The sequence below is a fragment of the Biomphalaria glabrata genome, chromosome 12 (genome assembly GCF_947242115.1).
Source record: "Biomphalaria glabrata chromosome 12, xgBioGlab47.1, whole genome shotgun sequence".
Taxonomy (NCBI): domain Eukaryota; kingdom Metazoa; phylum Mollusca; class Gastropoda; family Planorbidae; genus Biomphalaria; species Biomphalaria glabrata.
Genome location: NC_074722.1, coordinates 25,961,654 through 25,979,997, shown reverse-complemented (window position 1 = coordinate 25,979,997; position 18,344 = coordinate 25,961,654). Strand labels below are relative to the sequence as shown.

At 33.5% G+C, this 18,344-nt stretch overlaps 2 protein-coding genes across 2 annotated transcripts; one reads left to right on the top strand and one right to left on the bottom strand.

Moving 5' to 3' along the window:
- Positions 1-497: 497 nt before the first annotated feature.
- On the top strand, positions 498-11,500 carry LOC106067721 (sphingomyelin phosphodiesterase-like). The gene is made up of 13 exons (XM_013226955.2): positions 498-1,101; positions 1,738-1,902; positions 4,750-4,873; positions 5,599-5,699; positions 5,982-6,151; positions 6,613-6,720; positions 7,109-7,189; positions 7,631-7,718; positions 8,681-8,763; positions 10,033-10,225; positions 10,490-10,579; positions 10,740-10,834; positions 10,987-11,500. Exons 1-13 carry the CDS (start codon positions 757-759, stop codon positions 11,108-11,110), a joined length of 1,767 nt encoding a protein of 588 aa, XP_013082409.2. The 5' UTR covers positions 498-756; the 3' UTR covers positions 11,111-11,500.
- Positions 11,497-18,316, bottom strand: LOC106067720 (uncharacterized). The gene is made up of 3 exons (XM_013226954.2): positions 17,713-18,316; positions 15,359-15,535; positions 11,497-15,240 (listed from the first exon to the last, which is right to left on the bottom strand). The coding sequence occupies exons 1-3, from the start codon at positions 18,271-18,273 to the stop codon at positions 14,491-14,493; spliced, it is 1,488 nt and encodes a 495-aa protein (XP_013082408.2). The 5' UTR covers positions 18,274-18,316; the 3' UTR covers positions 11,497-14,490.
- Between the last annotated feature and the right edge of the window lie 28 nt (positions 18,317-18,344).

Sequence of the window (18,344 nt, the reverse complement as noted above, 5' to 3'; positions counted from 1 at the left end):
ATTAAGGAACAATATTGCAGTATTAGCATAAGTAGATTTAGCTGTTAGTGTTAACTATTTCTTTAAGGTATGTCAGAGAGAGTTATAGAAATGTTAAGAATAATATGAAGATTTGGATTTAAGTCTTAGTTTTGGTTTACAAGTTTCATTTTTATGATATGTTCGAATAGGTTTTGGAATAATTTCATGTTTTTCTAAAGGCTCAAGTTTTGGTTTCGATTTAAGTTTCGTTTTTAGTTTAAGTTTTAGTTTTGCTTTAAGTTTTTATTTTGGTTGAAGTTTAGGTTTTGGTTTATTTTTGGTTTAGATTTACGCTTCAGTATAAATGTGAGATAACTTCTAAATTTACGGCGATGTAAAAGTTCTTTGTGTTCACAAATCTGCGAGCTTCCTCCCCCCCTCCTGAAACACATCATTAAAAGTCGTACATTAAAGGTCTCAATCAAACCTTTTCAGCCTTTAAGATGCAGCTGCTATCACTCAATGTAGCCTCCATAAATCGTCACGCCGTTGAGCCAAGTTTACTTATTAAGTATTGATATTCTTGAGGGCTTCACCTAGATAACATTGTGACACAATTCGAGACAATATCAACCTAAACCGAAGTCAACACACACACACACACACAATAAGAAAGTTATCTAACAAAAGTTAAACGATTAGAAACATCCACCGTGATCTTTTTGTTTCCCACAGTGGTCATCACTTGTAGGCTATACTTGACTTCGTTTGAAGTTTCTCGTTAAATCCACTGGGATGACCAGTAAAATGAAAGCCATTGTGTCCCTGTTAGCCCTTGTTTGTCTATTTCAATTAACAACTGGAGGGCTGATGCCAGCTAAGAAGACGCAGAGAAATGTAAAGCCTATGTCTGCGGTGGAAGGTGACGCAATGCGGTCTTACTCCGAGAGACAGAAACGTATGAATGGACTGTGGTCAAGCGCGTCGTGCGATCTGTGTGTACTCATCACTCAGCAGGTGCAAGACTGGATTCGCAAGTCTGCAAGTGAAGAGGAAATCGTCAAGGAGGCCATTAGAATGTGCATCTTTTTTAAAATACAGGACGCCCGAGTGTGCTCTATGATTGTTCCATTACATAAGGTAAGCGTAGACAGATCTCTGGCTTCTCTGCTACCATTTAAAATGAAATTTAGTTCAAAGATCATCTCGTTTGCTCAACTTTAAAAAAAAAATCTTCTTTTTAAATTTTAAAAATCTTATCTTTTAAATTACAGAAGTTCCTTAGTTAAAAGTATTTTTTATTACTTGATTTCAGATACTTAAATATATGGATAACTAGCAACAATCCAAACACATTTTTTGTCCTTGAAAAAAATAAAAGATGGCCGGCTTCGTTCGTGTTATTCCTCACCTCTAAACACAACATCTGTCTCATAATAACATTGCACATCGTGTCACTGTGTCTTAAAGGCGTTTTATTACTTCACTTAAAACTCATACTATCATTGATGTAAACAATAATAGGCTCAATAAAAAAACTCAATAACAAGCCGGTGACATTTAATTATTTTTTTGTTTGTGGTAATAGCTAGAGAAAAAAAACAACAACAACACTTGCAACAAATGTAAGACGCAGATAGGCCCCTTACTTTAAGAGCCCTTCCAAATCCTTTCTTCTTGGACTCTAGATCTATTAGTAGTCGAAAAGTTTTAAAAAGTGCCGCACTAGGTAAAAATGCCCATCTGCTGTTTTAATGTCTTGCATGTTAATCACAGGATGAGATCTTGTACGTTGTTGCTAATCTAGCGCTGGACCCGAAAGAGGCTTGTGGCATCATTTTAGGAGAAAAATGCGGCACTCCTTACTTCCCTGGAACCATGTGGAACGTCACCTTTCCAGACACACCAAAACCGGCACCCAAGCCACCTACGCCACCGCAGGTTAGTATCACATAGTTCGTCCATCGTGGTTCGATGATAACCATTTTTGTCATCCAGGGTGGCTGAGGACTTTGCACTAGGGTTTTGTGCCTCCTCGTGTGGCTGGTGAGACCTATGTGAGCCCGGAATGTTCGGCTGCACACTGGGCAGGTTATTCCAGCTGGGGCTAGTGTCGTTTCATAGATATACATTTTAAGAGTAGAGATAAGAGTGGCTGACAATAATGCAATAGTCCTACAATAATCTGTAGGCCTGGTGTTCATATCATTCTGTTCCCCCTGTTAAGGTGTGTATGAAATACTGTACTCCACATTAATTTTCAGACTCGACGAAAAGCCTTATAATTATTATTATTATGTTAGAAACGAAATAATATTTATTCTCAGGCCAGAGTGCCAGGATCGAGCTTTGTTAGAGAGAAACAAAATTCACTGTAGTCCTATTATCAGTATCCACTGAGAAATTTTCTGGTGATGTGGCAGGTCTGCAGCAGTACCGCCCTCTGACAGCCAACGAAAATCTTCTAAGGGATGTAAAGGGTCTTGAAGGTGTCTGTGAGGTCAGTTCTCATTATCCCCTCGGTTGATATAACAAAAGGGTATATTGTTATTTTAGACAACTTAATAACCACTTAATCTCTAAGCTTAGGTTCCAATATTTTCTTTTCAGTTTTCATTATGGGATAGTGGTATGGAGATGTCAATGATGGTAGCGGATTTTTCTTTTTTGTCAATAAACAGTAGATCAGGCGCGATTAAAATCCACCGTTTTGTCAGTCAAAATAGGCCTATATATATCAGTATAATATGTAATCTTCAGAACCTGACTTATCTTTTTAATCAGATTTTATGTCAAGGCCAGTTGTTGATGTATTAATATTGCAACCTGGTTATGGCGATCTAGGTAGGCTAATTCTGATAAATCTGAACACCCTGCCATTATAAGTTCAATTGACTCCCCACGTTTTGCACTTTTGTCATTTATGCAAACAACATCGAGTTTTAGGATATGCTTTTCATAATTTTGAGTCCTAATTAGGTTAGTCTACTATGTCCTTTGTTGCTGTAACAAAGCCTTCTGATATATGAACTGCTTTGAACTTTGAAGCATGTTAAGGATGCAGCTTTGTCAATATTGTCACCATGTAATAAAGCCCGGATTTTTCCGTACAGGGCTTTCTCTTCCGATTGGCTAATCTCATGCCCTGCGTCGTCTAAACCAATAACACCAGTATTGTTTAGGTTCAGAGGAGTTGTTTCGGAGTCGTAGTTGCTAAGGAATGAAACTAGTTCATTGCTGATCTTATTTTAAAAACTTGTATCTTACTCAATTTCTAGATGCTCTGCAGTCCAGGGCCTCCATCCTTCTTGGGCAGGTATAACTTTATGACGGACGATTTGGGATGTATTATTATTATTATTAATATGTTAGAAACGACGAGTATTCCTTTTGTGGCACTGCGAAGGTCGAATTATTATTATCATTATTATGGAGTGTATGTATTTGTTTCTGGTGTGATCGTGAGGAAAGTAGGGTGGTTGTTTTGGCTGTGAAGGCTAAAGAGTTTCTGGTGAAACCACGAGGTAGTTTTTTTTTTTTTTTTTTTGGTTTGTCGTCATGAGGTTAATAAATATTGGAGTGAAGAAAATGGAGGACTGCAAGTGACGTAAGACAAAACAAAACATCAACAACAAACAAACAAATAAACGTGTATTTGTTGTGATTTATATCTTGTATAAATTATCATTTTATATTTCTACATAAATATATACTTTCACGTTTTCTTTATCTTATCAAATCTTATATAATACAGACGTTACTTGAAGATGATTACGTCCTACGCGTCATGTATTTAGTCATGCATATTAACCTGGCTAGCTCAGGCAACCCATTCCATGCTCTAATAGCACTAGGGAAGAAGGAGTATTTGTACAAATTTGTCCTAGCATATGGGACGAGGAGTGTGCCTTTATCTTTGTGTCTTTCAGAGTATTTTATTAAATTTTGTTTTTGTATTTGAAGATTATGGTTCAGTGTTTTATGTATAATTGCTACTTTACTTTTGAGTCTTCTGTCCTGAAGGCTTTCTAAATTTAGTGATTTTACTATAGGTGTTACTCTAGTCAAATGTGAATATTCATTTGTTATGAATCTCACTGCTCTATTTTGTGGACCCAAGACTGTTCCTTGAGGTACACCTGAGTTTACTGTTATCGGTGTTGATTTATGTGGGCGGGAGGAGCGGATAAGTTCAAATAATATTAGAATTCACGCGCCAAAAGTATGTGCGTGTGTGTATGTGTGTGTGGGTGCGTGTGTGTGTGTGCGCGTGTGTGTCGTTGGGGGGGGGGGGGCGTGTGTTCGTGTGTTGTAAAGCGGGTCGATCCAAATGAATTCAAAAGTTTGTCAGGAAAATTGCGATGCGCGGGTTAAAAAAACAAAACAAAATGGGGTTCTAGAGAGGGAGAGAGAGAGAGAGACCATTATTCACGGACCAAAAGTATGTTAGGGAAAACGTTAAGATGTGGCAAAATATAAATGTGGGAACGAATCAACAGAGGCGTAGCCAGTGTGTAATGCTAGTTATTAAATAAACGTTATAATCAGTTTTTTTTAAAGCTTGTTTATGTTTATTTCAAGTTATACGCCCACATCGGGCTAGTTGTACTAGCTGTTTGGAGTTACAAACCAACATTTGAACATAACACCCCCTATCTATTATTAAACCTAACGGCCTCAGACGAGGAAAGCAAAGGCTATTTGATGATCAGAGCTTAGAAACAGGTTAACTGTATTTCTTTCCAATGATATGCTTACTTGTTATGCTATACCTTTTCCTTTTGTCAGCCTTCAAGTCCAACTGTAAGATTTCTTCACTTGACGGACATTCATATAGATTTTGACTACAGAGAAGGAGCAAGTCCCAACTGTGGTGAACCTCTGTGTTGTAGGGCAGGAGATCTATTCAATGGTAATAGAATAAATTTCATGATTTCATTAAACAACGACCAACCGCCTTTACTTGTCAGGTACCCATTAGAGCTGGGTGGACTCAGAGGCATCCGAAGATACCGAAATTAAAAATCCCAGTCTTCACCAGGATTCGAACCCCGGACCCCGGTTAGGAAGCCAACCGCTTTACCGCTCAGCCACCGCACCTCCCAATTTAGACTTGTAGCACCTGGTAAAAGACAACAGAATATTGTAATAATATCTGTTAAGTTCCAAGATTAGAAATTGGCCAGTGTATAATTGATCAAGATCTAGTAGTTAAGTGTGGTTTCCACTCATATATCCTGCTTTTGATCTCTACTCTTCATACTATGCATCATCTTGGTAGGTCTTCTTTAAATGTTACCAGTCAATGTGCTGCTAATAAATCTTGTATTCAGTCCCAAGAGATCACATCCTCATAAATAGGCTTGACAAAAAGTGTGCCAACCAAATGCTAAAATAATATAAACAAAAACACTCTTTAACACTGACTTAGCCTTAGATCACCATAAGCAATTTTTTTAAATTATGTTAACTATGACTTCATTGCTGTGCTGTTACAAAACTTTTTAAAAATTGCATCTTTCTAGAGTCTATAAGATCTATATATTTTTAATCTTTCTTTTTTAACAATGCTAATTATTATTATTATTAATTTCAACAAAAGTGGCATTTTTTCTCCCTTTACATTAATTGGACTAGATACATTGAAGGCTGGTAAATATGGAGATCAACATTCGTGTGATGCACCCATGAGTCTTGTTCTGTCATTGTTCAGTCATCTTAACACCATTCAAGATCAGGTGAGTTCTTACAGCCTACTTTTCAAAAAGTACATTATTTTACTTAATTTTAAGGTAATTGAAACAACCATTGAAGTTATAGGCACATCCAGGATGTAAATCAACCTTTAACAGAGAACAGATTTATTTGTTAAAGATGTGACAAAATATGTACTGCTCAGATGGCTCTGCCTAGCCTTGTAAAATATTGCATGCTTCCTGAATTATTTTTTGTTACTTTAATGATATGTGCTATGTATATAAATAAATACAAATTTCTATAAGGTGTCACTATCTTTTTAGTTTGATTACATTATAATGACTGGAGATATTCCTGCTCATGATGTTTGGAATCAAACCAGATCTGACCAGATAGCACATTTGGTTGCACTGGATAAACTCTTCTCAAACTACTTGCCCACTAAGCCAGTATACTATTGCATAGGAAACCATGAAAGCTCTCCAGTCAACAGGTAGGACTGTTAAAATTAAATACCAGAACAGTATCTAATATAAGATAACAGGACATAATAGAGAGTAGACGAAAAATGTCATGTTTCCATTATAATGAACCTTTTTTTTTTTAAATCATCACATTCTTTTATGTAATGTGAATTCATAGACTGAATTTTGGAACTTTGTATAAGAAAATTGTTTTGATTATAGCTTTCATATTTTTTTATAAGTACATTACAATAAAATGCTACTTAGATACATTTGTAGGCTTTAATGACTTTGTAAGAGATCCTGCTGTCTGTTATCTATTTACTGTAAGGAAATAGTGCTGTCTGTATTAAATGTAATCTAAGAGATTGTCTGTCTGTTTATATCTACTGTAACAGATTGTCTGTATATATCTACTGTAAGGGATAGTGGTGTCTCTTGTGTCATATATCGTCTGACATGTATTGAACAAACTATTGACCATCCTCAGCTTCCCACCTCCCACTATACCAATACAGAATATAGACTGGCTGTATGGAGCCATGGCTAACATGTGGGGAAAATGGTTACCTTTATCTGCTCTAGACACTGTCCTGAGGTAAATTGTTGCTTTCTACAAGTGATTGTACTCTAATAGTAATATTTTATTGCTTCAAAATTAATTTACTATGCAATTTTATGTTGGTTGTGTTTGTTTTTTTTATAAATAAGATCCTGGTATTTTTATCCTTAGTATTTTTATCATTTATGCATTCCCTTCTTTCTCTTGCATATCAATTTAGATTTTTTGATCAAACAAGATGCCAAGACTTTTTTCCTTTTTTATTTCTTAGTCTGGAAATCTTGCTTGTAATTTACAGATGTTCTGGAAAATTATGTAAAATAGTTTTCTAGAAGATCTATATTCTGTTATCCTAGTAACACAATAGTCAATTCAAGCATATCTGGTATAAAATTTTAAATATATTTTCACTTTGTATGTACAGATGTGGTGGATACTCCATCTCACCATACCCAGGTTTCAGAATCATATCAATCAATAATAATTATTGTAACAAGGGAAACTGGTATGTTTACAAACTCTGTATGTATGTCTATCTAATGCTACTTGTAAAGGGCAATATTTGGTATGTCTGTTAAATGTTCATCTATTATTTCTTAATGCTTTAAAAGTAAGATTAAAACAGTATTAAGACATATGGAGAGAAAGGAAGGGAGAGACACATATACACTCAGAGAAAGAGAGAGAGAGAGACGGGGGGGGGGGAATTGTTTATATATCTTTCAACCTAGAACATTAAGAGAAGATTTTATTCTAAACCCAAATATAAGATATTCAAAGGATATAATATATATATATAATATAATGTCCATGAACAGAAAGGAAGAAAGAGAGAAGAGAAAGTGTATACATCTTTAACTTGTAAACATTTTAAATTCAGAATGTTGTTTGATTGTTATTCAATACTTTTCCGAATTGTGACATTCAAATTGTTACTTCTTCCCAGGTGGTTACTTCTCAATGAAACTGACCCTTGCGATGTACTCCAATGGCTCATCCAAGAACTACAGAATGCTGAAGACAAAGGAGAGAAGGTTTGCTATATGTTGTAGGAAATTTCTAGACCCTTCCATCTATCAGAAAACTACTATTCTTGGCTTTGTCTTTGTTTGTTGTTTGTAAATTGTTTTACATGTTTCAGATGTTCCTTCAGAGTTGACTTCCTAGTCCAAACCTCCCGCAGAACGACGAGGGATGGAAGCGGGCAGGGTTTAAACCTTGGACCATCGATAAGTCCGAACGACAGTCCAGCGCGCAAACCGCACAACCAGAGTTGATTGTATAAATTGCTTAAAATGATGGTTGAGATAATGCGTTAAAAAAAAAGTTTAAGAATTTCAATCTAATAAAAATTAATATTTGATAGACCTATGTAATAGAGTTTTTTTTTCAAATTTAATTATTGGTACTGCAAATTAGTGTACATTAATGTAGGGTAATCTGGTAAAGGTACTCATGTAAGTGGGAGGTAGGCTACTCTGCAAGCTATTAGGCACTATTTGGTGGATAGCCTATATATTTAGATAGGTAGGGATATTGTACCCACATAGGCAGGTAGGTGGTTATTTGGTAAACAAGTGAGAGGTAGACCTACCTGGCAAACTGTAGAGGTACTCTGATGATTAGGTTGTTTGTACAGTTACTTATTTAATGAAACAGGCCAAAAATAAAGAGTACATCTGAAATAAGGTATGTGGGGGACAGTGTTAAAAGTATGGTGGGAATCTTCTGGGAAACAAAAACATTGTACTTAAAATTTTCTCGGGTGTACCTGTAAATAAAAAGGTTTATAAACGCAGATGAAAATATTTGTTAGTAAACAAGATGTTTTTGTTTACCATAAACTCTGCATCTAAGCCTTAGACAGTGATGTAATAGAGATGCATATAACCTGTTAATGTTCTATAAGCTAATATTGCAATTAATGTAGGCTATTATGTAGGAATATGTATTTATAGCTAACAAATATGTTTTGGTGTGACATTCTATTCTTTAGGTGCACATGTTACTTCATATACCACCAGGTGAAGGGACATGTCTCAAAGCTTGGAGCTATAATTACTTCAATATTGTCAACAGGTAGGCTTTCTAAACACTGGGACCTAGCATGGGAGTATCATTTGGAGTTTATTAATGGAGAAGTTGATTGGAAAATGTAAAAGGATGGCACTGATTTACATAATGGGAAAAGTTACAACCTTGGTTGCAAATATAGCTACAACACTTAATGATATAAGTCAAGGATTTGATGAAGTGATGAGATACATAGTTTTTTCACTTTATTTATTCTAAAACCTCAAAGCAGGTTGTAAGCCTCCATCTTGAAAATGTGGAAAGTTGTGACTATTATAAACCATGGGCATCATAAGCAGGAAAACTTACTTAACCACACCTGCCCTTTTCCTGCCCTCCAAACTTTTCTCAAAGTAGAACTTTACTTTTGACAGTATTAAAAGGCATTCTCAAGCACACACTAAGTGATCAATCAATTAAAAGGTTAACTATTGAAGTATTCTAAACAGCTACAGAAGTCTATGCACCACCAGAAGTCTGGAGGTCTTATCAGACATAACAACTTCAATAGCTTTCAAACAGAAGTTCAGCTTTTAGATTGGTCTTTATATGCAAATAATATAAGACAGTTAACTAATTTAAAACATTTGGAATGTTTGCTTTCTGAAATTACAATTTGCAGTGTCATCTTGGCTTGGTTTGAACAAACTTTATAATGAACTACTTTTTTAAATTATTGTAAGAAAGCTGGTTATTTTAATAAGTTAACTTATTAGGAATGAAACACAGTTTCTATAAAATATCATTCTCGTGTCTCTTTAATGACTATTACACTATGCTTTAAATGAGAGGAAAATATATTTAAAAATCCATTGCAGAAGATTTGATTTATTCTCTTTCTGCATGGTACTTATACATATTTCAATATAAGTGAAGCTAACAAAATTATTATGGCACATCAGTATAAAATATAAGGGACACCTTTGTTCCTATGTCTCATTGTGAAGGTTACTGTATATCGAACCCAGTTTTAATTTTAATTGACATTTTTTTACATTGGGGAGGTTCATAAATATGTTCTTTTCAACCTTAAGTTCATTAGTATAAGTAGGCCTAAAGTAAGCAGTGACAAATTCTACCACAAAGGTAATACATGCTCAGCACAGTGACCAGCTCATGCTGAGTGATTAAGCAGATATTCTGCAGATAGCATTTGAACTTCTGTTCAGAGCCTCATGTTCTATCACATGGCCAGCCCTATACAAAAGTTATGCATGAGTAGAAAGTGGCAAACAAAGGATGCTGTCAAGACACTGTTCTAATTTCTCTCCTCAGATATGAGAACACCATAGTGAACCAGTTCTATGGCCACAGTCACCATGATTGGTTCCAGATGTACTATGATAATGTCACTTTCATGAGGCCTCTGGGCTTTGGTTTTATAGCCCCCAGTGTGACACCAGGATCCAACATCAATCCTATCTACAGGATTTATACCATGGATGGAAACTATGCAGACAGCTCTTGGGTAGGTTGTTACAATGCTTCTTATTTAAAACTTCCTGTCACACATGTTCATTTTTAAAAATCTTTACTGGGTATCTGTTTTTCCTTGTTCCTATCATATTCATTGTACTCTTTTTAATACAAAAAAGTCTTTTTATCTGTGTGATTTAGGGCATATACATCTTTTTTTTTAAAGGTCTGACTTTAAGTTACATTACTTGGTCCACATAGGCAAGTATTTGTCTTGTTCACTGTTAATGTTTATTATATAATTATTTCTATGTAGGCAGTGCTAGACTTCAACAGTTTTTATCTCAACATCACTGACGCTAACAAGTCTGGCAACCCAATTTGGCAGTTTGAATATTCCCCTAAGGTATTTTTTTTATTTAATTTCATACCATACTGCACTTTGATTCATTTAAAAGACAATAAAGATTATATTGATTTTTTTTTCTGTAAAACTACCCCCCTCCCTTTTAAAAAAACAATAATTAAAAAAAACTGTTAAATGCTGTTATTCCTACTTTGATCAGATGCTGTACAATATGACTGGCCTGTACGCTCAAGACTGGGATAATTTGATAAAAAGGATGGAAGCAGATGACCAGATTTTAGAGATATTTAACTTGTAAGTGGCATACTTAAAGATTTACCCATAAGCATCAATTTTTAAATTAATTTTTAGTTTTTTTTTTACAATGTCAAAGCTAGTGAACTATATATATAATGTAAGATTTCACAATTTTCTTTGAAACAATTTAACCTTTGTCTATTTTTCAGGCACAAAAACAACCTACACCCAACAGGACCATGCACTGGTGAATGTAGAACAGACTTACTCTGCTCTCTGATAGAGGGACGGTCTTATGACCCTGACTTGTGCAAATATCATCTCAGACATTAGATGATTATTAATAATGACATTAAAGAATCTTATACTGGTTAACAAGCCTGCTTGAAGATCCTGGATTTAAGCATAGCTGTAATTTAACAAACTTGTATAAGTATAGAACTCTTTGTCATTAGACACAAATCAATGAAAATAATGTCATCGTGATACCTACTAAATGTCACAGTTTATCCCTTGCTACATTTTACATCTACATTTATATTATAAATGTTACAGTTGAAGTGTTGATCTACATTTATATTATAAATGTTACAGTTGAAGTGTTGATCTACATTTATATTATAAATGTTACAGTTGAAGTGTTGATCTCATATTACTTGTTGCTATTGACACGAATGTACAAAATAATTAATGCAAAGCAAAACATTAAAACAAATAAATCAAGTTGAAGTTTTATTTCATTAATACATTTAAACTAAATGTAAACATTTTTAAATATTTTGAGATTAGAACATGTAAAGTAACAAATAAATGTAAAAAAAAAAGAAGCCAATTTAATTGCTTTATCTGGTTTTAAAACTACTTCAATGAGCTGCTGCCTACATGAAAACACAAAGATGCAGTGAAAAAATCTCAAGGAAAAAAAAGTATGGTTAAAGAAAAAGGAATGCTGATGGCGGAGTCCAAATCTTAATAAAAATGTGTTGGAAGGTGGTTTTTTTTTTAAGGCAAATGAAAAAACAACAACTATGAATTTAAAATGTAAACTAGCTTGTTATAGCTGATATGTTAATGGTATTTCATGATTGCCTGGTCTTAAGAGCTTTGATTTGAGTGACAGAAACTAAATATTGTGAGATTTTGAAATTATGAATATAAAATAGGACATAATATATGGAATGACTACAATGAGAAGTATTGCATAAAATACAAATAATGACCTTAATGTAAAGCCCATTTTAAATAGAAAAACTCATCAGCATTTAATATATTTTTTGTGAGTATTTTGTTGAATAAATACAATGTTCATGAATAAAAATATTACAGCTTTCTGTTTGAGGAACAATATAATAATCAATAGGATGTTCACAAAAATAGTAAACTTTCTTCAACAAACTCTGAACAAGTCTTAGTTAGGGCATACCTATTAAAAATGTATAACTACACCACACAATTACTGATAGTCAAAAGGTCAACTCATAGAACAAATGAAACAATTTGTGCTGGCCTGTAAAAACAAGTTTTAATAAAATGAAAAATATATTTCAAGCTTAAGTGGGGTGTGATAATAACATTGAAAACATTTTGAAGCATTACTAAATTACCAGCATTAAATGTAGACTTCCTTGAAGTCTTTTCTGAATTTGCATTGACCAACAGAAAACATTTTTAGAACAGAAAACCAACATTTTTGCAATTGTTTTTTTAACAAGTTAAAAAACATATAGGTGTTAAGTAAAGAGATAGATTTTATGGCAATATAAGAATCTGATGACATCAATATCACAGGCTGTGTCAGGTAACAGAAATTTTAATGTATCATTATGTTACATAATTAAAAGGTTACTTTATCACATTAGTATCACATGTAAAGAAAGGCATTGAACAATTTTAAAATTAGGTAACAATAATGTCAATATATATGTCAATATATTACTATGCAAGATAATTAAATTGATACTAAATTTATATCACATTAATATCACAAATAAAGAAAGACGTGATACAATTTAAAAGTCACCCAAGAAAAACTGAAAAAATAAAATGCTTGTATTTTAGAACCTAGTAATATGTTTGGCATGTTATTTTAAAGAATGCTGTTAATACAACTCAAAAAAGAGTACATGAATCAAAGGTTTGAAATTCGCTCCCTTCTAAACTCAGACAAACCACATGCTTCACTACATTAAGGCCTAGATCTACCTGTTCAAAACCTATATAGATTAGTTATTAGTTTGTCATTTTAACTCTTGTTTTTATGTCTTTTAAGTTCTTGTATGGCCTTGAGTTTACATTATTTTTTGTTAACATTACTATAAAAATTAATTATCATAAAGATACAATTTAAAAAAAATATTACTTTTCCCCCATCAATTAAGTCCATTGTAACGTATTATTAAGTAGAACATGTAAATGTGTACTTACAGAAATAATGTTTGGTATATGCACTAAAATGCAAGCTTTCAGTGAAAAGAAATTTCTATTATACTTTTTTAAAACAATGTAAAGTAAAACAAGTGCAAATAGCCCCACTGATATGTACAAGAATATTCTCAAAGAAATGTAAAAAAAAAAAGGAATCTATTTCAACATTAGGGCAGAAATTAATTTGTTAAAATTTTGTTAGGATTTACAAACAGCAGTGACAACAAATATAGTTTATCATGGTCTTAAATATCTTACATATTAAGCACATATTTTTTCATCACATGCAGAATAACAAATTGAGATGCAGCAGAAAGATCCAAGATACCCAAGAAAAAAATTCTGTCATAAAAATATAACCACGCTTACTCTGAGGACATTGTTTTCAATAGTTAGACAAATATTTTATTTTATTGACTAAATGACTATCAACCAGTAATGAAATTTCATATTTTTGCCTTTTTTTTCATTTGGATCAGAATGTAGGCTCAACTACTAATTGTTGTGCGTTTATCTTCTTCTTCTTATATAATACAAACGTTACTTCAAGAAAGAAGATGATTACGTCCTAAGCGTCATGCATCTAGTCATGCATGTTAACCAATGACTTAAATTCTGCCAAGTTACTGGTTTTTCTGGCTGGCTCAGGCAACTCATTCCATGCTCTAATAGCACTAGGGAAGAAGGAGCATTTGTACAAATTTGTCCTAGCATATGGGGTGAGGAATGTGCCTTTATCTTTGTGTCTTTCTGGGTACTTTATTAGATTTTGTTTTTGTATTTGAAGATTATAGTTCGGTGTTTTATATATAATTGCTACTTTACTTTTGAGTCTTCTCTCCTGAAGGCTTTCTAAATTTAGTGTTTTTACTAAAGGTGCTACTCTAGTCAAATGTGAAAACTCTTTTGTTATAAATTTCACTGCTCTATTTTGTGTCTGTTCCAGATTCTTAATGTTTTCTTGAGTTGAGGGGTCTCAAACAGAGGATGCAAATTCTATTATTGCACATTTACTGACACATGAAGAAAACTTAACTTTTTAAAATAGAACTTGTATAATTGAAAAATGAACATCTAAAATGACTACTAGTTGAAGATGCTGCCTAATTAAGATAGAAATTTACTGAAATTTTTTTTTAAAGTATAGAAACTATTTGAATGAACAACTTATATTTTGTGATGTGCTCAGAAATAAAAACAATGAAAATGACATTTTTGTCCATTCTCAAAAAAAATAATTCTCAACACTAAAAATGAACTCAAGAATAAAGTTTAACTTAAATATTAACTCAAACTGGAGTGATAAGATTTGCCAGAACATCTCTTTTGCTAGCAGCCTCTGGCTGGTAATGATTGGACAAAGCACGAAGCTCTTTCTCTGATTTGTTGATGTCAGGGTTAGGGTCAATGTCTGTAAAATCTAAAAACTCATCATCTTCTTCACACTCTTCCTGTAGTAAGAAACAATGAAGAACACAACAGGCCACTATGGTGACAGGGATATCAGATTCTCTTTCCATATCCAGGAACTTCAGACGCTGGAATCTACCCTGCAGAAGTTGAAGGGACAGTTTAACTGCCAGTAGAGCATTATTGTGCCGTTCATTGAATTCTCTCTGAGTGGAAGTCAGGCGTCGAATATCTCCAGGATATGGGGTCAACATAAAAGGCTCCAGAGGATAGCCTGAATCACCGACCAAATGAAGATCTGCTGGTAAAGGATCATGCAGAAGTTTATCTCGCAAGTCACAGGACCTGTAGACTGTCTCATCATCAACCGAGCCAGGGTTGCCACAATGGACATCTAGGAACATAAGATTGGCATCACAGACTGCTTGCATGTGGATACTAAGATAATTTTGATTATTGCGGTAGGCATGTGCCAGGCGAGATTTCTGTTTGATGGGGAAATGTATTCCATCAATTGCCCCAACTACACCTGGTAGTCCTGTTTCTTGCTCAAATTCTTGTGCGATTTTTCTAAGTCCTATCTGATCAACTGGCCACTTAATGTAATCACTTCTCATCTCTGTTAGAACCTGTTACAAAAGATTTTGATATAAACAATGGTGTAAGACATTTTTAATGCTATAAAATAACTTAAATTTCATTATTGTTCATAAAAAAAAACAACTATTTTAATTATGACATTTATACCTGACAAAAATTTTTAAGAGTCAAATACAGCGATCCCTTGGACATATGGAATTTGTCCGAGGCAACGATGTAGCTGGTCTTATTTCCGAGGAGAAACAGAGATGCCAATACTTTTTGTTCAAGAGTCTGAACTCTTCCATTCATTTTTGGATGTGAACCAATTTTATCCATGAGTTCCTTTGGAAACAAAAGGAAGAATATATTATTTGATTAGATAAAAGAAGGTATAATGTATTACAAATTTTGTCTTTAGTAATTACATTCTGCTTTTTATAATATTCCCCAGGACATAAATTTGTGCCAAAATTTATAACAACAGCCAAAGTTGGCATAGTTTAGATTGATAACTAAATAAGATTACCATACTCATGTGCAAATATATTAACTAGTATCAGTGTAAGGCCTACCATAAAAAGTATCTTGAAAATCCATTCTATACATGACTTTTTACAATATATTCACATATTTATTATGTACAAGTTTGTTTGTTTTTTTGGGGGGAAGGGGTCTTCAAAGTCCATTTATCTTTGGAGTCAATCCCAATGAGAGTTTTTCAATTTGTTTCTTCTTAAGCATAGCAGAATAAGGCAAAGCAATGGACTCAATGAGAAATTTGTGGCTGTTGGTGTTCTCTGCCTTTTCTGCTAGCTCGTCTACAAAGTTAGTGAGGCTTATGACATCTTTTTCAAATCTGGCTTTTTGGTCTTCATTACCTCAAGTTCTTCAAAGTTATCATCCCTTTTCCTCTTTTGGTTCTATTTTTTCTCTTCCTCAGCCCTTTCTTTTAGGTAAGCTTTATACTTTGATCTGGCTGAAGCAGCTGCCATTCGCATATTTGGAGTAATGAACACATTTTTAAGCCCTCCATTTGCTTCAATAGTGTCACATATTAATCTCTTGGCTACCAGAGTTCTTTCAAGATGTTGACAATCATAGTCCCTTTATTTACACAAAAGCCTCTTAATTAAAAAATTGTCCTTGCAGACCATTTCCTTGAGAACAAATTAATCCTTGGTTACAAAGCTGAATTAACTTATTAAATTTATATCCATTAAGTGTTTACTAAAGAATGTATTTATGATGCAGCTAGCTAAATAATTCTTATAATGTAGATATGTCACAAACATATCTAATCTTATATGTTAATTTTTTTTAAATATATCAAAGACAAATGCAAGAAATGGGCCATAGACTTTTAATACAAGTGTAATATGACGCTATCTTGGGTAGTGCTGGCAGTTCACAACAAAGGCTAAGGGCACATAACTAACAATTACAAAGGAATGACAAAGGAACATAGCTCAAAAATAAAATGAATCAGGATTATAAATTACATATGTTCCTATAAATATTCTAAAATTTGTATTCAAATTCTTATTGATTCATTGGTTTTCTAGCAAATTTAGGGTAATTTGAAATAAGGAGTTCTTGCAAATAGATGTTTTTGCAATATATATCATAAGCAATCAAATGTGTTTATATCTTTCCATCCTTTTCATTGTTTCATTAGATTAAAATAAAATTTGCCTAAATATATTTACTTAAGTTATGGCTTTATGCCTTATGTTTTATTTTTATCAAGCTTTTTTTATATTCTGTCCTTAATTATAGTTTCTGTTTATTAAACAAGCAAAATATTTAAAAAAATCCTTTTTAATGAAAACAAAGCTTTATCTAAAGGGGAAGAACTCCACACTTAAAACTATATCTATCAATAATGTACAAGTTTTTTCCCTTATTCAATATCAAACAAAATAATTAATTACCAATAATTAATTGACTAATTGGGGATATTTTTTTTTATTGATTCATGTTTTGTTAAGTACAATAAATAATAGATTCAAGGTATCAACTTGATTGGAGAATGCGTGAGGGAGATATAGTATAACAATTATTTAAGGGAAATAAATCCAACAAATTTAGCCATATCTGTGAATACTGAAGAATTAGTTTCCCCTGTTGATATATATATCATACAAAATAATTAATTACCACTAATTAATTGACTTTTTAAAAATTGATTCTTTGCCAAGGAATAATTGTGCGAAGTTTCAACTTAATCTGAAAATGGGTGTGGGAGAAATCTACACAATTTTTACCAGACAGACAGACAAAGTGAGTTAATATAAGCTTTGTAAAAAAATGGTATGCTGCCTGGTCAAGCGGTATGCACTCTAGATTGTTGTCATGATGGTCCTGAGTTCAAATCCTGCCTGCTTCCATTCGCTACCCTACTATCCTGTAGAAGGTTTGGGCATAATAATTATAATCTCTTTTGAAGGAAAGTCTAAAACTTAGACTGACTAGACATCTAGAGTAGATATGCAATTTACTTAGTCTATATAATGACTTACTGAAGCAACTATACGACTCATGCGATAATGTGATTTGAATAAAGGATCTGCATCATCTGGCTCTGAAATCATATAGGCTGAAGCTTTTTCTTCAACATCATCATGATCATCACCACTCTCACTTTCACCTTCATCCAATTCATCGGGTTTCAGGCTTCCTTTTACAGGTTCATCAGTGTATTGACAGTCATTCAGATCAACATCTTCTACAATACCATCTACCACCACGGAATAAGAATATGATGACAAGTCTAGATTTATATCTTCCGCATTTACAATGTATGAGTTAGTATCATCGGGATTAACACTTTCAGGCAAAGCATTATGAGGGACTTCCACCTGTACCTGGTTACCTTCGGCGTCTACCGTTACAAAGAGTCTTTTTTTCGGCGGACTTCCTAATCCCCCAGAATCATATTCAGTCGATCTAACAATGGCACTTTGTTTGTGTGCTTCATTAACATCTACCGGGTAAGCGTTTGGTGGAAATGCTGTCTTCTGAGGTGAAATTTTTCTTTTTAGAGTAATATATGTTTTCGCATCTTCGTCAGAAGCTGCCATAGTTTTAACGGAAGTTTTTCGTCTGCTAAGAAATTGACCTAAATTACAGGATGCCGAAACAAATTATATCT